This window comes from Gossypium raimondii, chromosome 11 (assembly GCF_025698545.1).
Source record: "Gossypium raimondii isolate GPD5lz chromosome 11, ASM2569854v1, whole genome shotgun sequence".
NCBI classification, from domain to species: Eukaryota; Viridiplantae; Streptophyta; class Magnoliopsida; order Malvales; family Malvaceae; genus Gossypium; species Gossypium raimondii.
This window is the reverse complement of record NC_068575.1, coordinates 36,802,574-36,829,582: the sequence shown is the minus strand read 5'-3', so window position 1 is coordinate 36,829,582 and position 27,009 is coordinate 36,802,574. Positions and strand designations below refer to the sequence as shown.

The window sequence follows — 27,009 nt, the reverse complement described above, 5'->3', positions numbered from 1 at the left end:
ACCATACTTTCCTCCAATAGAGTAACCGAGCAGAAAAATTAGACTCTAAAGAAAAAGATGAATGCACTGCTAAAAAGCTCTGGGTTATCACATGAAATGTGGGGGGAGCGTTTCTATGAGTTAATTGCCTTTTAAATAAGGTGTCCCACAAGAAAAAGGACAAGACACCATATGATTTATGGAAATGTAGAAAATTATCCTGCAACCACTTGAAAGCGTGGGGGGTGTCTTGCTAGTGTAATGTATAATGGTAAGTCGAGACACATGCATCGTCAACATAATATTGTTAAACAACTAATCTTAAACGAAGCTATCTCTATTGATTTTGTAAAATCAAAAGGGTAACATTGTGAATCCCCTAATTAAAAGCTTAAATTGAGATCATGTTGATAAAACATCGAAAGAAATGAAACTAAAGCCCATGATCTAGGTTCAAAGGGACAACCTAATTAAATAGACCTTTTGAGGTCACTGTGGGGGTACTTATCCCAAGTTCGTTCCTATGATGTAAACAATGACTAAAAATGGGAAAGGTTAAGTAATGCTTTTAATGACCATTGTGTGTTTCGGTGAGCCAAACAACATAAGTCACCTATGTGAGAGTGAAGTAAGGCCGCTTCGAGGAGACTATTGGGGCATAGTTCTCTCAAACTCTTGCACAACCAGAAGATGTTCGCGGGTATATGAACATACCCATGAGAACTAAAATCTTGCCAGGAAGGTAGTTGTGTGAGGTATATCATCGTTTACACAAAAGGCAGAATAGTTCAAGGACATCACGTCTACTGGTCAGCTAGTAAAGTAAATGTACTTTCACAAAGGAAGGTTTAATACCTATCCTATGCTACTATCGATTATAGATTTTATCACCACATCGAGTCAATGTTTTTTCAATAAAACTATCAATTTTCATTCATGTGGAGGATTGTTGGAAAAATTGTAATTTATGGGAACTTTGAGGTATATTCTTAATAGGTAAAGGTAGAGAGTTGAATCATAAAATTATGGTTTCATATTCTACTCCATGAGACTTTTACAACAGTATATCATATGCTCAAAATGGTTGAGTGATGAATGAGAAATTAATGCTCAAAGTAAGCTACTTGGAAATATTTGTTGAGGAAAAGAAAAGCTTAGATCCCACATTGGTTAAATATTAAGTGTGAGATGTGTATATATATGAGAACCCTCTTGAAGGGTGATCGAATGACTAAGCTTGGAACCCTGCCTTGTGTACAAGGGGGTGTAGGTCCAAACCCGTTGGGGTTAGAGTGCACCCACAAATAAAATCTCCTCAAATGACTAACTATCAATACTGGAGTATCCCGTAGTAATGAATACGCACGTGATTTGGGATAGAGTAATATTGTTTGTTATATCTATGTGAGACAAAAAAAACTCCACCTTGGAACTTCTAATTGAGATATGAATACACTACACCGGTTGCACAAAAAAAAGGGTTTTGCACCAATGTAAGTAAAGTCTGAAAAGAGTTTTATAAGATTAAAAAGGTCCGTTAAGCACTTCATGGATATGTCATAATAGATCCGAACACTTGCCCCGGATTGACTTCCAGATCATAATTGCTCTAGTGAATAACTAAAGAAAAAACAAATAGATAAAAAAATAGATATAGATAGATATAGATAGATGAGAGATAGAAGAGAAAGAAACTAATTATAAGTGTCTCTCATAGGTTCACTAATTACTGACTGTTGGCAGGTCTCTTTGTATGTGTTGTCCAGAAAGAGGAGGACTTAATGATTATTTGTTCACCGGAACCAGAAGTAAAAATTTTGGTAGATAGGGATCCTGTAAAAACTTCTTTCGAGGAATGGGCTAGGCTGGGCTATTTCTCAAGAACAATAGCTAAGGGACCCAATACTACCACTTGGATCTGGAACCTACATGCCAATGCTCACGATTTCGATAGCCATACCAGTGATTTGGAGGAGATCTCTCGTAAAATATTTAGTGCCCATTCGGCCAACTCTCCATCATCTTTCTTTGGCCCGCACGACGTGGGCGACGCGAAATGTCTGGATCAGTTGGGGACCAAAATGGGCCTACGGATATTTTAGCCCAACACGAAATTATTTTTTCTCAACAAACATACAAAATCTATTTATAAAAGGACATTTATCTTATTTGATTCCAATCAATTTGATTTAATTTTAATCAAATTGATTTATTGGCTCCTTTAATAGCAGATTTTGTGGAAATTTCCAAAATTCCACCATACTAAATACTTGTAAAAGGCTATGAATTCTGATGAATTTTTCCACACTCATAGTCTTTCACGCCGAATTTATTTTTCTCTCAAATTTCTTCTTTTCCTCTACATATTTTCCAACGTTCTAGTAATAGAAAAATGCAACGTTTATTCGTTGATAACTGCAGAGGTGCTACTGTTTTGATCATTGTGTTGTTGTATCCTGGGAGACATTCGACCAACGTTTCTCCAAGTACCGTAGGAGCGGCCAAATCTGTCTTAAGGAAATTGTGTTAAACAGGCCTCAACGTTTAGTAAATCTCTATTCTTCTTTTGGATTTCAACTTTTTGTTATGATTTTTTTTGTTCACGTATTTGACAATTTAAATATAAATTATTCTATTTATATTTTATTTTATTTTATATATAAATAATATAAATAATTATTTATTTATATTTATATATTTTGTTCGCTAATGTATTTTGTCCAACATTTTGCATATCGAAAGAAGGTGCACCGAAATCCGGTAGCTGTGTAGCATCAAACTATATATTCTTCTTCAAGTAGTCAGCGAATATATGCAAGAGATTCCTTTATTACAGTAACATGATTAAATTTGTTCATTTTTCTTGTGCTATTTAAAATTCAACTAAAATCATATTCAAATATAATTTATGCTGTGTTTGTTTACCTGTAAAACATTTTACGGAAAATATTTTCCTCCTTTTCCACTGTTTGTTTGGTGGAAAATGAACTCCCATTGTAAAAGCTTTTCCAAAAAACGGGAAAAGAACTCTTCATTTTAGGAAAATGTCTTACCGTTTATCATTTGGTAAGACATTTTCCAAAGTTTTTCTCTTCAGCAGTAAATGTAACCCAAAGCCTCTTCCCCTTCCCCCTTCCTTCCCACCCTGATTTAGTGCTTGCCGCCAGCCAGCAATGGTTCCCAACACCAACCGCCGGCATTCATCTTTGATTTTCCTCCTTTCCGCCTTTCGTTGTCGAAATCTACACTGCACCAATCGACGATGGCGTTCATCTTCCTCTCTCGAAGGAATGAATGAAAAGGAAGAAATATGTGGTTGTTTTTTAGTAGCAACATGTTGTTTTGGCCCAATTGGTTGCTGGTTAATCCCTCTTTTTAATTTTTTATGGTTTTTGTTATTTACCATTTCATCTTCCTTGAACTATGCAAGTTGGATTTTTGTTGGTGGTAATGAAATAATTCAGATATGGTAATGGTGGTGGTGGCCGAGACACAACTAATGAGAAAAATTCAAAGTCTTTAAGTTCACACATTATTTGTTCAAATGGGATTAGTGGGAATGTCTTGTAGCCGTTCCCATTCTGTTAAACCTCAATCTAGAACATTTGATTCTACATCTATGGAGTGGTTCAAAGAGACTATATCAATCTATTTGGTATATTTGGATATTAATCCTCATGTGTCATAATAATTTTCATTTTCTTCCTCAGGGAAAGATAACTTCTGCCTCATTCATGTCAGCCTAATTCCTGATCTGCTTACATGTCACTTAGCTCAGGTACACTGCCTCCTGTGTACTTCTTGTGTTAGGTGATTTTTCATTAGAATCGTTTGGGGAATTGCATCATTGCATTTTATCTTTCTGGAGTATTATTGTGTTGGCTCATTGTAGCACTTTTAGGCATTTTTATTAGTTTTTAAATGTGTTGGCATGAACCTATGTAATCATTATCATCTTTGTGGGGTGCGGCATTATGTTGGCGCTTTACTTGCATAAGTTTTGCTACAAACTGCTGTTGAACTTGTCGTATAAAACTTGGCATTGTATCTGTAGCTTTCATATCATAGAAATATTTTGTGAACAATTGCATTTTCTCAGCTTTAGCCCTTGGATTTGCTTGTGTTTTCTCCTATCTTACTGGATATCCTTTTGATTTCTTTGTTTTCTTGATCTAAGCTTTGTCCTAAATTGATGGTAAATACACCCTTTTGGTTGGTGACTTACAGCCATTATTGGATAATACAAAGATGAAACTTTCACAATTTTGTCACGTTGAGGTAAATTTGATTGCAAAATTTGGTTTGTATTCTTTTGAGTTAGTTTGGTCATCTTTACTAAGGATTGTGTTTATCCTTCTGGTTCTTCAAAGGTTGCGAACATCCTAAATATTCATTATGTTCCCAACATTTGGCATATTCCTCTCTTACTTAGAGTATGTTCTATAACAGTTCTTCCATTTGTCTGGAACTTAAAGATTCCTAGTCTCATTCTTTTATTTTCTTTTTGATGATGTTACATATTGTATATTGCTTCAGAACCAAAATGCGCATCATTCAATTCTGAAATAGCTCAATTTGCTTAATTTAGTTTTTGGTTCAACATTTCATCATCCCTCTTTCTCTAAGTATCATCAGATAACTAAGTTTGTTATAAATTTTACTTTGTTATGGCTTAACTCTTTACTGCACAATGCGGCTGGCCTAGGCAATCAATTTGGATTGAGGTACTAATTGCAGGAAGTTTTGATCAGTTTTACTAAGAGCTATAAAGTTCTGTTTCAGCATTGCCACACCTCCAGATTTAGAAGCTTGGACCAGGAGAGCAGAAATAATGAAGTGTTGTGATAAGGTTAAGAAATATGATAAGGTTAATAACTCATGGAGTGTTGTGAAGAGACTACCTGTGAGGGCGGACTCTTCCTATGGTTGGGGGCTAGCATTTAAAGCATGCGGAAACAGTTTACTAGTAATAGGAGCTGGAGATCATGGAGGGCATGATGATGGAGTAATTGTTCTGCATTCTTGGAATCCAGATGAGGAAAACAGGGATGGACAAGAGTGGAATGTGCTTGCTGTCAAGGCACGGGCAGGTACTTTTGTGTATAATTGTGCGGTAATGGGCTGTTAATGAGAGTTGCCGCATCTTTAGTGCAAACATTGACATCTGGAAGACCAAGATAAATGATCATCTGTTATAATTTTTATTGTCTCAGTATCATTAATTTTATTGTTCTTTTTCCCATTTTATGATTCAGAAGAATAATTGACCTCGAATCAATTTCTTAAAGTTATCAACTGATTGTGTTGATCCCTCTATTGCAAGCATTAACCTCATACCAAGTAATGACTGGTTCCATTTATCTTGTACTTTGGCATTGAATTCATTTCTTGTAATTGTTTTTATGCTGAGCGTAATTTCATTAGGAGATCACTACAATTGATTCACTACTAATTAATAAATTTCAGAAGTAGTTTACAATGCTTTTATATTTTAATAATTGAGTATTATTATATATTTAATTTGATTTATTTATTTATAAATAAATCATTGCAATATATGTAAAAACAATTTAAAATATAAAATTATTAATATATATTAATATATGTAAAACAACTTTTACGAAAAATATTTTGAAATCGCCAAACAATGAAAATATTTTACATGATTCAATCAAACACCGAAAATATTTTCTAGTAAATCATTTTCTAGAAATTATTTTACGGAAAAGATTTTACTGGCAATCAAACGGACCCTTAATGTCAAATATAATTGATATTTTAAATTTTTATAGTTTGTAAATAAAATATTTTATTTGAAATTAAATTGTAACTGAAATAATATTTTTATACATAAATCGTTAACTCTCTTACAATTTAAATTTATTTAATTATTTTCTAATAATATAGGATTAAATTTATTAAATAATAATAAATGGACTAATTTAATCTATTACCTATAATACAAAACTTCCTAAGAACTTTAACCCAAATAGTCCACCACCGTATTCACCTCTCGATTGAGATGACCAAACCATACAATCTATTTTGACCTGTCAGTTCTTCATTGCTTAAAAAAATACTTCTGACTCCAAAAATACTTTTGAAGGAAAAGCTGTGAAGAACAAGCTGCTTTTGGCTGAAATTTTTAGCTTTTCAGAAATACTTTTCAAAAGCACTTCTGAAAATGAGCTGAAAAGGAGAAGCTAAAAATTTTAGCTTTTCTTCTCTCAAAAGCACTTTTGGTGCTTAATTACTTTTTCACCCCTCTAATAACATGGTATTTTTATTTTTTTTCTTGGTGCTTAATTACAATTGTGTTAAAATCATTAATTAAAAATAAAAAAATATTTTTTAAAATACTAATTACAAATATTTAATGGTTATATTTAAATATTTAAAATATAGTTTATATATTCTAATTAAATTTTATAAATAATTAATATTTATTACTTAAAATATTTAAAATTTATATTTCATATATTAAATATTAACAACAAGTTATAATAATTTTTTATATTCTTACTAAAATATAATAATATTAACTAATTTAAATATTATTTAAATGCATATTTGTTACTTGATAATAACATGTCTAAAATGGACATTTTATTTCTCAAAAGCACTTTTTGACAGCAATGCTAAACACTCAAATTTTAAACTAAACTTTTCAAAAGCACTTCTCAAAAGCACTTTTCCATAACATTTTTCAAAAGCACTTTTCAAAAGCAATGAAGAACTGATCAAATTCTCGGTATGGTCATAGCACGTTGTGCTCCTGTCAAATGAGTAATAACCTTCTTTTTACGAGCAAATGGAAATTTTTTTCTTCTAAAGGTTAAATTTGTATAACTTTTAGAATCTTTCCAAAAATTTAAATCTTTTTAGCAATTTTTTTTATAGTTTTTAAAATTTTTAAAAATAATTTTAGCTTAAATATTAAAAATAAACCTTGTAAAATTAAGCTCCTAATAAAAAAATCTTGTCATCATTTTTTATCTCAATCGCTCACGTCATCACTTAACAAACAGTTATAAACTTCAATGAAAAATTTAACTTCAATGGCTCAATTGATTGCTAATTTTTCTTAATTGAGTGTCGGATGCATCATATCAATATATTATTTTGAATCTTTGCCTATAGATTAATGAAGTTCACTTATTATCCTTTCTTAATTTGCCAACTTGCTTTGGAGTTTAAATTGTCACTTGTATAGTTTAAATTACGTACGGTTTAAGCCATATATAAGTAATTTACCAGAAAAAAAGTATTATGTACAAGAGAAACCCAAAACATACACAAAAGTCTTAATAATTTTTTGGGATCCCTCTAACAACATTTTCATCTTCTCATACATTTTCAAATCAACAATAAAAATTGCTTAGATATGCTAAACCCTTAACACCAACTAACCTAACCCTTAAAATTAACTCCCCATCATTTCAACACTCAAAGCACAAATCTAGATTACTCTCTCTTTCATTCTTTCCTTCTCTATTGTTCTAACTTTCTTTAACAACCCCAGCAAAACTATCCATGAACATGCCGTCAGTGGTGGATCACAAGCATTTCGAAATCCACTGCCATACTTCTTGAAACCAAAAAACCTCCTACCTGAGCTATTATTGCACCAGGAAGTTCTTAACATGGTTGGGTTTCCATAATAGCAATCTGAGATCATAGTGGGTACATTCATATCTTCTTCTTTTCTTCCTTTTTTTTCCTTGATTGTTTCAAAGTCTGAAAAATCAATTGAAAAAATTAGCTTCTTTAGGGTTTAAATATACTAATAAATCATTAATTTTTTAAAGTCTAAAGAAAACATAAATGGGTCTAAATTACGTGGAAATCCACGTTTGCAATAAGTGGCAACTAAACGTATCATATCACATTCACGTTACTTCAGTAACAACAATAAACAGTTAAGTGGAATTTCTGTAACAACCGAAAACATTTGTGGCATCTTTGTAAGTTTTAAAATGTCAATGACAAAAATGAAAAATTAAACAAAATTCAATAACATATAATGTAGTTTACCCACATATAAATATAATTTGATAAATTTAAAGTAATAACAAAATATTTTCTATTTTTAAGATTGATGGTTATTAAATTAACTATAATTACGACAAAGACAAGCGCACCTATCGAACAATAGTATAGCTATGATGAGTAGAGAATATCGTATCCACGAGGACTAAAAGTACTAGTAATTACCGTTTTTTATTATTTAGCCGACAAATTGGAGTGATTGTTTTTAATCTAAATTTACTAATTTAATTTACCTAATAATGCAACAGATAATGAAATAGGAAAATAATCAAAGATAACCAGTGAGATAAACAATACCCAGGAAAGAATCCACCTAGATTTCACCTATTATTATGAATCTGAACTAAACGATTTATTCACTTGTGTCTTGATCCATAGAAATCCCTAAATTATGTTAATATCTCTTTCGAGAGTAAGAACAACTGACTCTAGGTTGATTAATTGAAATCTCTTTCTAGTTAAAACATCTATCGTCGCATTAACTCGATCTATGGATTCCCCTATTAGATTTGACTCTAATCCGGTAGATTTATGTCGTCCTATTTCTAGGATTGCATGCAAGTTCACTCAATTATGCTAGAATTACTCTTAAACAGGGACTTTTGCTCCACTGAAATAAACACATTAAACATGAATTAATATCCCAGAAATATTAAAACAAGAAATAAGCATACATAATTGAGAACAAGAATCAAGTATTTATCATGTAAGTTAGAAATCAAATAATAAGATTCATCATAGGTTTCATCCTCCCTAGGTGTCTAGGGAATTTAGTTCATAATCCTGAATATAAACATCTCAAAGTTAGGATAACCACAAGACATAAAGAAACTCAATAAAACTCCGAAAGAAATTAAATGGAGATCTTCGATCTTGAGGGAGATCCACTTCCGAGTTGATTCTGATGGCGTTCTTCGAGTGTTTTCTTCAATCTTCTCTGATTGCCCCTTTAGGTCTTCTTCTAATTGGTATTTATAGACTTTAGAATGCTCAGAAAGCCTAAAAATTGGATTTTTTCACGTATCTGAGAAGCAGGGTGCGATATCGACATGAGCTGGCACATAGGCGTGTGGGTAGCCCGTGTGGAATGCCCAAGCCGTGTGGATCCTGAAAACAGCTCTTGCTGTCCGATTTTGGCTTGTTTTTCGCTCTTTTCACTCCCCTATACTCACCCAAGTATAGAAACATGAATTTAAAGGATTAGGAGCATCAAATTCACTAATTTACATAATAAATAATGCAAAAACGCATCAAGAATGGATTAAAAATATGTCACTTTTATGGCTTATTAAAGATCAACATTCAAATACAAACATTAGAAAAATATCATTATATTAAAACTAAATAAAATATTTGAATAAATAAAGTCTAATCAATATTAAATTTGTTATGAATATTTTATTTTTAAGTGGATGTCCATCAAGATAAGTTTGATGTACTTTAAAACTCTAATAGTCATTAAAGTTGAGTTTTATATCATGAATATACTTCTTATGTCTATAAATATAATCTTTGGAGAAGCTTTGTAAACATCTCAATTGATTAATAAAAGATACATTCTCTTTTGCTCTCATATTGTTCTTTTACTCTTTTATTATTTATTTCATAACACGTTATAAGCACAATACTTGATTTCTTTTCTTCCTTCCCTTCTTTATTTTTATTTTATAACCCTTTTCTCTCTTTTTTAACCCGATTTAAAAAAAAATCTTTCTCACAACCATCCCAATAGATTGAACCCAAAACCCTTAAAGAACTAACTTCATTCACTCCCTGCTCACCACTCACCTATCATGAGAATTTTAATTTTATATGCGAAAAAAATCTATGAAAATCAATTAGATATGGATTCAAAGAAAAAAAAATTTGGACTAATGATGGGATTTGAACTTGCAACCCTAATAATATTGCATCAATCAACCTATTTTAACCTTTTTACCTTAGCTACTAAAATGTTATTGATATTTTGTGTCAGTCATTTATAAAATCCATTGATGCTAGAGAGTTAAAATCACAAAAAAAATATTTGAACTCACGACCTCTTATAACCTTTAACATCTTTTACAGTCAACCACCTTTAAACCCTTCAAAATTTATTTTATGCCAAGAAATATGTAAAACATGTTTATTCACATCTGGTTGGATTTATTCATTCGAGAATCGAAGATCATATCTATTCTCTGAGGTCTTAGACACAAGATGCGAGAATTTGTCGAAAGTTTTTACTTAATGTTTCATATTGAGATTAATTTTTTATCTATGATTAACAACAACTAATTTAATTAACTTTTTTTATTTCTATGTTGTTAAGGATATTGAAAGATTCGATCTCAGAATGGATCTTAATTCTTATTCTTGACATTTGATTTACCGTTGTATAAGCACGTAAAGTTCATATTTGGTAAAAAGCTTTTATATTTCGACTATATTTTTCAATTGTGATATATATTGAAATTATTAAGTGATTTTTGTGTGTGCACTATTAATGAATAAAACAATTATGATCCTATTTGGTGATCTTATTGGTTTATTTTTCGATATTATAGAATTTATATTATCATAACAATATTTTTATGTATGTATTATGAGGCAATATTCTATAGTGAAATAGTTTGAAGTAGGTGGTGTTTCTCGATGAAGCACTAAGAAATTATATATATATGTTTTTATATTGATTCTTTTTACATAAATAATATATTAGGACTTTTAGAAGTCCTCCTACTAGATCTTTTGCATTCCTCAAAATGAATGCAAACATAAAAATAAATTTAAAGGATATAATTATGGATATGATAAGTGGCATAAGAATAACCACTAGAAGTTGAAGCATGGTAATAAATATGAGAATAATGAGAGTTCTCAAAATAACCCTTTAAATGGTAGAGATAACTTATGTTACCAATGTGATATTAAATATCATTGGTTGCATACTTGTTGTATGCCCAAATATTTTGTAACAATAACATCATCCTTAGAGGTAGAAAGTATTTATCTTATTTGGTACTGAAACAAACCAATATTATTACAATATGTGATAGTACAAAATAATTGAAAGCTCCAAAAGAGCTACTATATCAATGCTAAGATTTTATTGATCAAACTTCATCATTTGGTCATTTATTTATTTGATTAGTTACATATGATCCCTAAATTAAGTTTCTAATTATTCTATACTATTTTAATGTTATTTTACACGTTTAGAAGCCCATTATATTGAATCACATTCCCTAAAGTGAATGCAAGCATAATAATAAATTTAAAGGGTATAATTGTGAATATGATAAAATTTCACAAATAGAAGTGGAAGAGAAGCAACTTATGTTCTCAATGTATGACATGTACCTATTATACATCTAAATATTTTATCACTCTATTAAGGAAACATATGTCTCGTATATAATACAAAAATGCATATTGTCCTTTGCGAAAAAACATTTTTCTTGTTTGGTAATGAAACAAACTAAACTTTAATAGTGCAAAATTAATTTAAGGCTCTACAAGAGCTAATATAATGTCACCCTATGTTCAATATGACAATAAAACACACTAATATTTTGAATTACAAAATTAATTCAAGGCTCCAAAAGAGCTAATACATTGTTATCCAAAGAAATAAAGCAATAATTAATATATTATGTTCTAATCAGTCTCAGAGAAATTATTTTGTCTTAAAAGATATTCCTGTGATGAATCTCATATTGAGATTGTGATTGAAAAATAATATTTAGTATGACCACTCTTGCAATAAATATCTACATCTTTTGATACAAAAATATTAAGTTATTGAATTATATTATGCATAATACTAGGATACTTGATAAGCTATAAAAGTAACATATTTTAATCTCACTCTTAATGTATTTTTGGATGATTAATTATGTAAATTAGTGAATTTGATGCTCCTAATCCTTTTAAATTCATGTTTCTATACTTAGAAGAGCATTTGGGAGCGAAAGGAGTGAAAACGAGTCAAAATCAGACAAAAAAAGCTATTTTTAGGATCCACATGGCCTGGGCATTTCCACACGGCCTGGCCACACGCCCGTGTGCCAGCCCGTGTCGATATCGCACCCTACTTCCCAAATACGCAAAAAAAAAACTCAATTTTTAGGCTTTCTGAGCATTCTAAAGTGTATAAATACCAATTAGAATAAGACATAATAGGGCAATCAAAGAAGATCAAAGAAAAGACTTGAAGAACACCATCAGAGCCATTTCAGAAGCGGATCTCCATCAAGATTGAAGATCTCCTTTTAACTTCTTCCGAAATTTTGTTGAATTTTTTTAAGTCTTGTGGTTTTTCTGACTTTGAGATGTTTTCATTCAGGATTATGAACTAATCCCCTAGATACCTAGAGAATATGAAACCTATGATGAATCCTATTATTTAATTTATGTTTTACACGATAAATACTTTATTCTTGTTCTCAATTGTGTATGCTTATTTCTTGTTTTAATATTTTCGGGATATTAATTCATGTTTAATGTGCTTAATTCAGTGGAGCAAAAGGCTCTGTTTAAGAGTAGATCTAGCATAATTGAGTAGAGTTGCATGCAATCCTAGAAATAGGACAACATAAATCTACTAAATTAGAGTCAAATCTAATAGGGGAATCCATAGATCGAGTTAATGCGACAATAGGAGTTTTAATTAGAAAGAGATTTCAATTAATTAACCTAGAGTCAGTTGTTCTTACTCTCGGAAGAGATATTAATATAATTTAGGTATTTCTACGAATCAAGACACAAAGTGAATAAATCGTTTAATTCAGATTCATAATAATAGGTGAAGTCTAGGTGGATTCTTTCCTGGTATTATCTATCTCATTGGTTATTTTCGATTATTTTCCATTTCATTCTCTGTTGTGTTCTTAGTTAGATTAGTTTAGTAAATTTAGATTAAAAACAATCACTCCAATTTATCGGCTAAATAATAGAAAAACGGTAATTACTAGTACTTTTAGTCCTCGTTGATACAACATTCCCTACTTACCATAGCTATATTATTGTTCGATAGGTGCGCTTGCCTTAGTCATATTTATAGTTACTTTTGTGACCATCAATACTTATCTTTATTTTGAAAAGGATAGAGAAAGATTGAGTTTTGATTGTGAAAGATCCACTTGAATTGTGGATTAATTTGAGAGAAAGATATGACCATCAAAACATGATAAATTTGTCTAAAGCTCATTATGATTGGATGCACCTGAAGTGATATTTTAAATTTGCAAGTGAGTATAATTATGCAATATTTAAGATGAGTTCTCAATTATGTAGGAATAATATTACTATTGAGAACTTGTTAGTGAAAACTTTTCAACTTTTCATGCTTCAAATGTACTAGCGATACCATATGAGAAAAGTTTTTAAGATATATTATGAATTAATGTCATGTTTACTTATGATTGAATTAAATAATGAGCTATTAAATGAAAAACAATAAAGCCCATTGTATTAGATATGTTCCATTCCCTAAAGCGAATGTAGCAATATATAAAGACATAATCTTGAGTGTGGACATGACAAGTGGCTTTATAGTAATCGTAAAAGGGATGGTTATAATAATTCTTCCCACCACTAGAAGTGGAAAAATAAAGATAATGTAAAGATTGATGATAACATTGATGTTGAGTGCATTTAGGTATGATTATTTACTTTGTTTAATTTTGCACATATATCTATGCAAAGGAAAATATTAGTTTGTGCACATTTTGAAAACTGATAAATTCTATTTGCAACAAATGCATGTGGGCTGGGCTTTTATTTTATTGTATTGAGTTTGGATGTTTCAAAGATGACATCTATGACTACCTCTAGTCTTATTAATTTGGTGTTTTCTTCGACACAATGCTAGTATATTTGTTTGTTTGATCACATGCGATGGTAAACCCAAAGGTTACATTAGTATTCTTGAATCATCTGTATAGTAAACCAAAATTTTATTGTTCCAGATATACTAATTAGTTGGCATGATCGACTAGATCGTCCCAATCAATAATGATGCGATAAGATAGGAATTTACATGGTTATTTATCAAAGAACCAGAAGATTCTTCATTTATCAAGTGTTATTTTTTCTCAAAGAATATTTATTAAACCTCATTAGCAAAAGTTGAAATTGAATCTATTGCATTTATGAAAGAATATAGACCCATTTTATCTAGCAAATAGATGATTTGATATGATTATAGTATATGCGTTTACAAGATAATCATATATGAGATAATCAACGCGCAACCTATAGTTTGCAGGATTATTTGTTCAATTATTGATTTAAGAACAAAACTTTCAGAGTATGCAATCGAGATAATTTTTGCTAATGTTTGCGAGTTCATTACTTAGGCTTTAAATGATTATTGTAAGCTAGATTGTTGATGCAAGTAGCCATTGCAAAAGTTTGTTGTTTATACATACAAATGGTTTAATATAATTAATAATTAAATGCCTCTAGTTAGTAGCTAAACCATATTTTTTAGAACAAATTTTTTGTATATATGTATAAGGATATTATATTTTACATGAATCAACATTTGTAAGCATCATGTCAATAAGTTATAATAAATACTCCCCATTGGAATTGGCTTTTGATCAAGAGTGAAATACAACCAATTTTAGAATCTTTGAATGTGCAATGTATGTTTAAGTTGCTCCACCATAATACAGAAAATGGGTATTCAAATAATGTTGGGTTTATATATTAATTATGAATCTCCTTGTATTATTAAATGATCTGATTGAATTAGAGATTCAATTATGACATGATTTAGTAATTACAACTTAGATTTGACAGTTTGCCTGACATCGGGGAGAGAAATAATAGTTGGATAAATAAAATACTTAGAATAAATTATTATTGTCTAGATCCTCATAGAAAGTAATTTGAACCAGAATTTTAAAAGGATAATTCACTTTATTGCAAGTTAACTACTATATTTATTTACTTGACTTAATGAGAATAACCTTGTGTTATATACCAACTAATATTTTATTTGAATCAAAGTCTCAGTAGGACAATCTATTAGATTAGATGAAAGTAAAACATGCTTGAAGCATGGTAGATCGACTAGTTCTATAGACAAAAGTTATCATAAAAGAAAATAATAAATCTAGATGGTCATATAGTGGAGGCGGTGCTCCTAAAGAGACTTAATACATAACTAATTATTAAAACTCCAGAAGAGATTCAGGTACCTGATGATGAAAATAACGGAAATAAAGAGATCTCGATGAATTATGTCAATACAAGAAAATATGGAACCGTGAAAATAAAAAGTTGTCGACTATGATTTTGCAATGTTGAAATAATGAAAGAAAATGAAGATCTTGAATATGTTGAAAAATATAGACATTGAATAAACTGACCAAAATGGAAATATGCAATTCAAATAGAATTAAATTCGTGAAGTTTTTGGACTAGTAGTTAAAATATCTAAAGTTATAAAGCTAGTAATGGTGCAAATGAAGTAGTTTTGTATCACCCCTAACCCGTGTCCGTCGCCGGATTGGGGTTACGAGGCATTACCATACTTAATGCTATTTCAAGTTTTTTTTTTAACAAAAAATATATATATATACAAAACGATATAAACAATTATATCAAATTTGCATGCTTAATATTTAAACCAAATACACATACCTATAATTTACTATTAATTTATAAACTTAAGAATTTAATTCCAATTAACATTATAAAATTAATTATAATATGAAACCAAATAAATAAGATCGAAAATAACATACACATAAATATGCATATCTTCCATTTCCAAATTTTGCAAAATCATATACACCGTTTGGTCATTTCCAAAGGACTTCATTTCATTTCATAGTATATTAATATTATATTATAAACTAAAAGTTATGCTTGTCATTTTATATCATTTCATTAACCTAATTTCATTCTAACATGTCATTTCAATTCAGATATAAAACCTAATTTCATAGTTCCATACTTACCGAATATACCACATGCATTTACTTAAATAGCAAACCAAATATAAGTAGTAATCATCCTTTGCAAGCATATTACAATTTATAAATCATAACCTATACTTACTTATTTATTAAATCCAAGCATATCATACATATCACTTATATATATATATCACCTAACCAATGTGAATTAGCTTAATATTGTATGTTTAAATACATATGATCAAATTATCCATTAATAAGCTTATTGCGAATCACATAGATAAATATCATCTTTTTATTCAACTTCTGTCTCAAAATTTTAGTACCTAACTTAAACCATTTATGTCACATACTTGTAAATTTAATATCTCATTCGAATGCAAGCTCAATCCTGTTCCAACGTAATCAAATTTAAGATAACAATTAGACACAACAAGCATCCATTCAAAATCACATGAATTCATCTTGAACAAAATGATCATGGACAACCATTTTTAAACCAAACCGAACATATATAATCAAGATATACCCAAATACATTATCAATACAAACCGAATCAATTTAACCTATACTTCCAAATTATAATCATCCAACTCAATTAATTACCAAATCAATACTTACTACCATATTATAAATATACATATATATATATATATCATCCATTCACCATATTATCAATGAAACATAACTACCGTATACTACATATAAATAAACCATAGCTGAAATGATATAATTAAACACATTAAACACTTAATCAAGAGTCCATAAAATCAAACTAATCACTAATGATCAAATACAAGCCATTTTCACATGGCTATGTATATTCAAGTCCCAAAATCAAATATTTCATCTAGGCTGTATATGCCATAAGCTCAAAATTTAACTTAGTAATATACCGAATAAAACAGTCGATAGTGTGATAGGCTTTGCTGACGATCTCCGAGCTCGTAACGACTTCAAAATCTATAGAACAAAGATAAATAAAAATACAAAGTAAGCTAACTTAGCCTAGTAAGTCTTTAGCATAACATATAAATATATGAATCATATAATTCCTTAGATAATTTTACTAAAGCCGAAAATACATAATACAACATTACCAAAACATTCATTAATCTCAAGACATTTAGTCACAACTATTTAACATTATATAAACTTTCATAATTATACCTAACATTAACATAAGGCCGAGTATACTTAACATATACATAGGCACACATAAGTATTCTTTTGTTACTTATAATCGACCAATATACTTACCTAATCATCAAATAAGATATGAAATATCACATACTTGGTTATATTACTTCACAATCCCATTTGACATCACATTAACATAGAAATTTCTAAGCACATGTCTTGACATGATGCATCAGTACGTAGCCTGCTAGGCCTGAAGCCTGATTCAGTTCACCGGCATAAAGCCTGCTAGACATAAAGTCTAAAATAATTCACCAGCATTAAGCCTGCTAGGCATCGAGCCTGAATATCACAGATACGAAGTTGATCTTTCACAAAATTCTTTATAAGAAAATTTAAATATTTTTTATGATTCATATAAATTTTCTCAATAATCAAATCTCAGCAAAAATCGAATTATATTCAAATATTCGTAGCAAACATACATTCGTGTAACATATGTATAATTCATACTATTAAATTCGGCTCATATAACTCGAAACATACATTCGGTTATTATCTATATATATAATTTATACTATTAGTTTCAACTTATAACACCCAAGCATACATTGGCTAACATACATATAATTTATACAATTAATTTCAACCTACCAAATTCAATACATACATTCGTTTGCTATTAGACTAACCTCGGACGGTGAAAATCGAAATAAGACGATTAACCGACGATTTTGGTTTTTCCTCGATCCAGCTCTGATTTCTTTTGTTTTTGATCTAAATATATTCAAAATAAACTAGTTTAAATATTATTCCATTCAATTTAGTCCAAAAACACATAAATGAGTAAATTACCATTTTGCCTCGATATTTTACACTTTTTGCAATTTAGTTCCTATATCATAAAAAACAAAATACACAAAATTTGCACATACTATGTTGAGGCCGAATGTTCCTTGTCTTTATAAAAATCCACAAATTTCATTTATTTCACATTTTTACCCCTCAAAATATTATTTTTCAATTTAGCTCTAATTACTCAATTTCATCAAAACTTCCAATACAAAACATATTAATCTAAAATATATATTTCATTATTCATCATCAAACATCACATAACACAAATGTTTATCAATGGCACAACTCAAAATATTCATCAAAATAAAAAATTCAAACATGGGTCGGATAGTATTCGAAGCAACGTTCTCAAAAATGTAAAAATTATCAAAAACCGAACAAAGAACTAACCTTAATCAAGCTTCAAGCTTCAAAATGGCCGAATATTGCTTGACTTCTTTTCTTTTTTTATTTTACATGAATTCGGCTAAGGAGGATGATAGTAACCTTATTTTTATGTTTTTATTTTATTTAACATATATTATTCATTTATTATTTTACTTATTTAACCTTTATTAATTAAATTAATAAACATATAATATAAGGGTAATGTTGACTATAGCCACCCACTATCTTAGTTTTGGTATTATTGCACCTTTAAACCTCCCATTTAAAAAGACAACAACAATTAGGTACTTTTAGATCTGACCCCTAAATTTTCATTTTACGCGATTAAGTCATTTTCTTTAATTGGTCATCCAAACGATAAAATTTAAACACGAAAATTTCACACAATTAAATTCACACATAATAAACACACAAAATAATATTAAAATATTTTTTTGACTTGGATTTGTGGTCCCCGAAACCACTATGTTCGATTAGGGTCGAAATCGAGCTGTTACAACTTTTGCGAAAACAAAATAAGGAAAATGTAGTTTTTCACTAAGTCCTGCCATTGATTATGAAAGATACTCTTTTGTGGTGGATGTAATAACTTTTAGATATTTTATTAGTTTGACAGTTTATGAAAATTTGCCATGCGTCTAATGATTGTTGTTATAGTCTTTTATATGAATCATTATATAGTGAAGTTTATATTAAAATCTTTGAATGATTTAGAATGTTGGGAGCATATAAAATTCTTGGAAAATTGTTCAATATATTTGTGTAAATATTTATATGAATTGAAATAATTTGAACATATGCAGTAAACTTGACTTAGTGAATAGTAGTTGAAGGAAGATTATAAAATGATCCAAAATACCTATTTGTGTTTTTATAGAAGGATCATGATCAAAATTTATTATGATTATTGTTGGAACTCCTGAAGAGATCAAAATATATTTCTCCAAAAGTCTTCCTCACTCATGACTTCAAGATTGGTTTAAGTGATGGTTTGAAAAGTTAGTATTCAAGATTAAATACATAGAATATGAGATATTATGTGATGTTGTCTTGAGGGGGAGTAAATATGTGTTTTACTCTTTGTCCCTTACCGAGGTTTTGTCTTACTAAGGTTTTTAATGAGGCAGCATGGTATGCGTATTATAGATAAATGTCCTCTCTTTTTCCCCACATGGTCTTTTATCTTAGTAAGGTTTTAACGAAACATATTATCTACCAATAGACATCTAAGGGGGAGTGTTATGAATATTTTATCATTAAGTGGATGTCCATCAAGATCAATATAAGTTTGATGACTTTAGGACTCTAACAGTCATTAGAAGTAAAGTTTTATATCATGTATATTTTTTATGTCTATAAATATAAATTTTGGAGAAGCTTTATAAACATCTCTATTGATTAATACAAAATACGTTCTTTTTGCTCTCCTATTTCTTATTCTTTTACTCCTTTTATTATTTATTTCATAATTGAATTTACACTTTTATCATCATAAATTGCACTTTAAATTTTTATAATTTATTCAAAATTTTATATAAGTGATATATTATTATTTGAAATTATTTATTATATTAAAACTAATAAAAATTGAATAAATTAGCCTAATAAAATGTTGAATTACACTTTATATTCATAATATTTCATTATAATTTGAACTATTTATTATTATTATATTCAAAGTAAATAAAATAGATAAAAGTTTGATAAATATTTAATTAAAATTTATATTTACTTTCATTATAATTTAAACCATTCAACTCTAAATAATCAATATTATATTATTTTAAAATATTTTTACTTAAACATAAAAATATATTTTATTGTATTAAAAATAAAAATTTGAGTAGATAAAATCCGATAAATATTGAATTACGCTTTTAAATTCAATTATTTTCTATCATTATATCAGCATTACTAAAATTTTAAATAGATCAAAGCCTGAAGAATATTTAATTAAACTTTATATTCATCTCGAATTCCAAATTCATTATGATTTAAATGGTAAAAGTACTCCAAGAATCCCTGTATTATCAATAAAGGAGCAAACAGTCCCCTTTACTAAAAAAATGAAACAATTAAATCCCTGTATTTTTAAAATGTAAGTAAATTGGTAAAATTGTTAATATTTATTAAATAATTAAATGGATGATGTCGCACATGATAGTGAAGTTGTTGATGACATGTAACTGACATTGCTGACATGGCATTTATTAAATATTAATATTAAATATGACATGGACATTTAAAAAAAGGATAAATTACACCAATAGTCACTCAACTTTGGGGCCGCTGACAAAACTGTCACTCAGGTTTCAAATCAGTCACTCAACTTTCAAAATATAACTAAATAGTCACCACTAACCATTTTCCGTTACAGACTTAATGGAGCTGCCATTTTCCATCCCCTATTACTGCTCTCCCATCCCTCTCCCTCTTCCCCACCATCCACTTGACCTCCGCTGCCAAAAAGTTCTCTTCCCAAACCGGATGCTTCGACAGCAAGAACCGGAGGAGCAATCTCACCACAAAAGAACAAGATGAGGAATAGGAGCCCGAAAGGACGATGAAGATTGAAGAATCAAGCATTGCTGTTGGAGTTGGATTAGAGGACGTTGGTGGGAGTTCGTCTGAGATTTTGGTTGATGGTAAGTCATTCCCGGATCTTCCGGGCCTTCAGCCAGATTTATGAGAAGGTCCCAAGTGGGATGTTCTTGGTTTCTTTGTTCAGTATTTGTTGGCTTTTGGCATCGTTTTCGCGATATATCTCAAAGCTTTTTATCTTTTCTTTTCTTTTTTTTTTCCATTGTTCAGTTTTGTTGTGTTGATGCCTACAATGATTGATGTTTGAATTCATATAAGCCTATGGAGGATTAGGATTATGGGTTTAAATCAAAGTTACAAAATTTAACAATATGATAGCTTCTGCATACTAGTAAAGGGAAAAAAAATCTACCTTGAATCCAAATGGTGGTTAGAACTTGAACTTGGGTTTGGAGATTTTAGTTGCAAAGTTCAAATGAAAATTTATGAGCTAGGGATGTGCCATAGGAAAAGAATGAAATTCTGCCTGTGTTAGAGTCCAAAGCTCCATTGTGGAGTTACAGGGAAAAGGACTAAGAAAGAATGTTCATACTTGAGAGATTTTTTGTAGATTACATTTCCTCCAAAGGGGGATAAGGGAATGAATTAAAAAGTTCAGATAAACACTAAATATGCGCCCATGAAATTTGGAGAATGATGGGAGACTAATTTGACATTTTATTCGAATTTGGTGGCTGCAACAAGGCAGCCTGGACTATTTTTTGAGATTTTCTTTTCTTGGGTTTGTGATGGGAATTAAGGAAGGTGAACAACATGCAGCACCCAGACTTGCTAGGCTTGATTTTGTGCAAACCAAATGTGAAGATGTGGTTCTCAAGTTTGGTGAAACATGGTGGGGAAGAGAGGAGGGGGGAGGAAGAGAAAATCAAAGTAGGAGGGATGGTGGGGAAGAGGGAGAGGGATGGGAGAGCAGTGATAAGAGGATGGAAAATGGCAGCTCCAGTAAGTTTGTAACAGAAAACGGTAGCTCCATTACTTCTGTAACGAAAAAGGGTTAGTGGTGACTGTTTTATTATTTTTTGAAAGTTGAGTGACTGAATTGAAACCTGAATGACTGTTTTGTCAGTTACCCCAAAGTTGAATGACTGTTAGTGTAATTTACTCTTAAAAAATTAAGATTGTGATTCGTTGTAACAAATAAATGTGAATGCTTTAAAAAAAAATCTTTTTAATTTTTAAAACTTATCAATTTAAAAAGTAATTAACAAAAATTAAATTAACCTAAAATAAACTTAATTAAAACAATTAATTGTTATAGCCAACCATAATTTTTTTTATAAGTTCAATGTGCAGTCATGTGCCACATCATCCATTTGAATAGTTTCGTTACAATGACTTTACTAATTTGCTTCCATTTTTAAAATACAATTGCTCCATTCTTTAGTAGAGGGACTTGTTTACTCCCTTATGATACTACAGGGACTTTTGGGTACTTTCACCTAATTCAAACTATTCAAATGCATAGATAATCAATAACCATATTACTTAAAAATAATAAAATATTATTATACTAATAGTTTAAATATTGAATTACACTTTATATTAAATCTTAAATTATATTCACATTTATGGATAAATAATATCTTATTAGTTTAAATTATTTATTAATTGAAGATAAATTTTTATTATATTAAAACTAGAAAAACATTAGAATAGATAAATTTTAATAAAATATTATATTACACTTTATATTAAAATAATTAATCATATATTTTAAAATAATAATTACTCACATTAATTAAATAGAGTTTTAATATCTATACTTCTATTTAAGCCCCGATTAATGTTATAAATTAACTAGGCACCAACTCGATCAAAAAATTATGAAAATGGCTTTTAATAATTAAAATAAGTTATATCATTCAAAGGTATTTTAATCTTTTACTTTTAAAAAATCAATAAAAAATTCCATGTGTTTGGATTTGAAACTGTATTATTTACATTAATAAAACATTAACTTTACTACTAAATCCAAACTTTATTGTAATATAATATTTAAATTTTAATTGTGTTATGTATGCTTTATTACCTCCGTCGATTATATATCTATACTAACATATTAATTTATTTATAATATATATAAAAATATGAGTTTGAAAAACTTTTGAACGGATGAAAATACATTTTATTTTTCATCATACTATTAAATTCACATTTTAAGATAAAATTGAAGTAAAATAGAAATTGTGATAATTGTTATACATTTAAAAGAAATTATAATTTAATTTGCAATTATTAGTTAAAAATATTGTACTAATTTTAAAATAGAGTTAGTACTTAAATAGAACTCTAATTATGAAGTATAGGAAAAATTGTGATAATTATAATTATAATATAAATTGTTAGTTAAAAGAAATTTTATATATTAATTTTATTGATGTAAAATAGAAGTATTACTTGAATAGAATTTTAACTATATTAAAATTAATTATGTTAATTTTTTATATGTATTTTAAGTACGTACACATGTGTGATAACAATTTTAGTATAATTAATTAAATTAGAATAATTAAACGCATAAATATAATTTAAAGAAAATATAACCTACAAGTTACATTAAAAGTTGGTTGAAATAAAATAGTACAACTCTGTCACCTTAATTCTCCTGTACAACTTCTTCTATTAGATCATCTTCAATTAGAGGTGAATGCCACTCTCCAATCACCTCCACAAAACGTCTGCACCATACACCAATGAAATTCGTTCGTGAACGCCACTCGCCAAAATTGAGACCGTTGATTGTTCAATCTATTTCTTCCTCCGAACTACTCTCACAGTGTTCTACGGAATCTTTTTCTCCCAAATAGAGAAAATATTGTTTTTGCCTGTTTGACTTAAATTAGAGGTAAAAGATCCAATAGAATCTAAACCGTCCATAAATTTCCCAATCACTCACTATCAACGGCTGATATTTTCCTCAAAAATGAATAATTTCTTTTTCTTTCAACTACCCCTAATCCCACCGTAATCTGGAGAGTCCAATTTGGCTGTTTATTTATTATGGAAAGGAAATAATTCGAAGTAAGGAATTCAGTGAAAATAAATTTAAAATAAAAATAAAAATCAGCAGGCCAGAAGGGAGGGAAGGAAAAGCCAGGGGCTTTGTGAGATCTCTGGCTCTCTCTTCCTGTTTTTCTCTTCGAAAATTTACTAAAGAAGGCTTTTTTTTTTTTTTGTGATCTCTTCTAATGGGTTTATTGGAAGCTTTTCTCAATTGGCTTCGAAGGTAGGTTTTTTTTTGGTTTGTTGCAATGCCACTCTTTTATTAATTTCTGCTGTTTTTTTTTTCTTTTCCTTTTTTAAATTTTAGGTGATGTATTGGATTGGATAGAGAATTATGATTTTTATAAAGTTGGGTTTCATCTTTTTAAGCTAAAAAGAAGTAAAATTTTCATCTTTTGTTTGAGAATACAGTAAAATTACTTCTATTGTTAAGAATGTTATATCGAAATTAGTAAATTGATGTGTGGTTCATGAACCAAATGAATAATAGACGATTGATTGTTTTTCTTCTTAGAAAAAACAATAATGGTTCACTACATATTTAATGTAATTTTAATGAGTCAATGGTTTAATTTATTTTTTAATTTCTATATTAGAATGGGGGTAGATTACCATACCATCGCCTCTGCAGATAAGGAAATCTATGTAAAAAGGAAAATTTTCAAAGACAAGGAAGAGCTGAGTGGATGGTTCAATTCTCTTCTGCTCCACACTTACTTGAGATCTAATTTAAGTTATGAATGCTTTTTGGGTTTCATGTGCTTGGTGGAAAATTAGTTTTGTTTTTATGGAATTCACATACTTTTCATTTAGTTTTCTGTGATTTTTATTGATTTACATGTTTGGAGAATTCTTTAAATGAATGCTAAATTGCTAATTTGTGAGCTTTATCCTTCTAGATTGTTATTTAAGTTGACCTCTGTAGTTCAACCTTCATGGTATGAGGGCTTACTTGTTGTTTTGCAGCCTGTTTTTCAAGCAGGAAATGGAGCTATCTTTGATAGGACTTCAGAATGCTGGAAAAACCTCACTAGTAAATGTTGTTGCAGTAAGTAAATTAAGAAACTCAATGTAAATGTCACCGCAGTACTAAGGGTCCATTGCTAGCAATGTAGTATTGTTTTGCTTTATTCTGTGGCTTGACCTTAAGTTGGCTTGTTGGTTTTTTCTCAGACTGGTGGATATAGTGAAGATATGATCCCAACGGTGAGTCATCTTGTCTAAGAGGATCTCTACTTGCATCTTCACTTTTTTTTTTTTCTTTTTAAATTTGTGAATTGGTATGATATTACTTTCCAAGGCTTTTTTTTTCTGTCATAGAAGTAAGGTAATTAAGGCCTACTGGCTTACATTCAGGTTGGATTCAACATGAGGAAAGTGACTAAAGGAAATGTTACAATAAAGTTATGGGATCTTGGAGGTCAGCCTAGGTTTCGCAGTATGTGGGAACGATATTGCCGTTCAGTTTCTGCAATTGTGTAAGAACTAAGAAGCTTCTTCTTTATTTTCAGACTTGTTATTTCCAGTAACTCCCTTCTAAATTGCTTTAACAATTTTAGGGCCTGAAAAGGTTTGCCTTTAATTGAAGAAAGGCAAATAACCCAGAATAATAAACCCTCAAGAATAGTCTGAAAACTTGCCCTTGTCCTTCTCAAATATTGAACAGGATACTATCTTAATTATATGAACTGCATTTACGTGTTTCTGTATCTATTAGCAAAACAACGAGCATTAGTGCAAGGAGAAAAAAATCTAACTCTAAAGAATGGTTCTTGTTAGGATTTCTTACTAGTTTGATAAAGTTGTGCCTCTTCCTGTAGCGCCTTACAAATAGATCAATGAAAGGCAGGTATTGAAACTTTACTTATAACCTATATCATCGAATCAGTTGCAGCCGGTTTCAACTGCTGTACTTTTTGTGTATGATCATATGTTGTTCCCATTTGAATCCTAGCTTCTTTGTTTAGTTCTTATAGTAGTGAAACTAATCCAAATCCCATAAAAAAAATTCTAGGTGCATTACATTTTTATGGATCCTCTCGTGTCTCACACTGTGTTTATAGTGAAATTACATGTAACCTGAATTTGGGTGTAGTTATGTGGTGGATGCGGCTGATCCAGATAACTTGAGCATCTCAAGAAGTGAGCTTCATGATTTGCTGAGCAAGCCCTCACTTAATGGCATCCCTCTTCTGGTGCTAGGCAACAAGATTGACAAGCCTGAATCTCTGTCAAAACAGGCATTGACTGAAGAAATGTAAGATATATTTGTCATAATTCACTAAATTAAGTGGACAAAACAACATGGAACTAAACACATTGTCATAACAATGCAGGGGGTTGAAGTCAATTACTGACAGAGAAGTTTGCTGCTACATGATATCATGCAAGAACTCAACCAACATTGATTCTGTTATTGATTGGCTTGTAAAGCATTCTAAATCAAAGAGCTGAAAAAAACAACACTCTTTCTTTTTTATTCAAATAAAAAAAAAATCATCTTTGCTGAATCTGTGTTTTATAATTCGAGTTTCCCATCTGTAATTCTGTGGATGTTTGGGTTTTTATCATTTATGTCAACGCTTTCTGTTTTGTTGATTTAATGGTAAGATGTAAAGAGAGAAGATTTTCACTTTCTTGTCACTTTAACAAGATTTGCAAGTAAATAAAAAAAATTGGAATTTTATTTTATTTTCTTATTGATTTCATCGACTTAAATTTTAAACCTTAAATTTAACTATCACAAAATTCAATCTAATTTTATGCCAATATATTATGGCTTCCTGTTTGGCTTTTACAGCCAGTGAGGTACAGTTGAGGGAAAAAAATGGTACCAATCTCACTGCTATGCTGTTTGGTTCAGCAAGTTAGTGCAGTGAGTTTGCATCTCCACCACACTGGTCAGCTGAAAATCAACTGGAGATTTCAGCAACAATGGAGGTGCAGTGAGCTGTTGGTACTTTAAGGGTCTGTTTGATTGACGGAATTGATTTTCCGGAAAATCATTTCCAACTTTTCCAGCATTTGATTGGCGGAAAACATTTTTCATTTGGAAAATGAACTCCAAAACAAGGGAAAA

General features: G+C 29.8%; 1 protein-coding gene and 1 non-coding gene across 2 annotated transcripts; both read left to right on the top strand.

The window, feature by feature from the left end:
* Nucleotides 1-3,493: 3,493 nt before the first annotated feature.
* On the top strand, nucleotides 3,494-5,359 carry LOC105804033 (uncharacterized). Its single transcript, XR_008191332.1, has 2 exons — nucleotides 3,494-4,412; nucleotides 4,516-5,359. It is a non-coding gene; the product is annotated as an uncharacterized LOC105804033 (transcript).
* Nucleotides 5,360-23,911: 18,552 nt separating this feature from the next.
* LOC105804036 (ADP-ribosylation factor-like protein 8a) lies at nucleotides 23,912-26,440 on the top strand. The gene is made up of 6 exons (XM_012636520.2): nucleotides 23,912-24,153; nucleotides 24,897-24,978; nucleotides 25,104-25,136; nucleotides 25,287-25,408; nucleotides 26,026-26,187; nucleotides 26,267-26,440. Exons 1-6 carry the CDS (start codon nucleotides 24,116-24,118, stop codon nucleotides 26,382-26,384), a joined length of 555 nt encoding a protein of 184 aa, XP_012491974.1. The 5' UTR covers nucleotides 23,912-24,115; the 3' UTR covers nucleotides 26,385-26,440.
* Nucleotides 26,441-27,009: the final 569 nt, after the last annotated feature.

Bases quoted from the DNA above. Each gene is read 5' to 3' on its own strand.
- LOC105804036 (XM_012636520.2), top strand. From the start codon at position 24,116: ATGGGTTTATTGGAAGCTTTTCTCAATTGGCTTCGAAG. The intron at 25,137-25,286 runs GTGAGTCATCTT...GCTTACATTCAG, and splicing joins GTGAAGATATGATCCCAACG to GTTGGATTCAACATGAGGAA. The intron at 26,188-26,266 runs GTAAGATATATT...ATAACAATGCAG, and splicing joins CAGGCATTGACTGAAGAAAT to GGGGTTGAAGTCAATTACTG.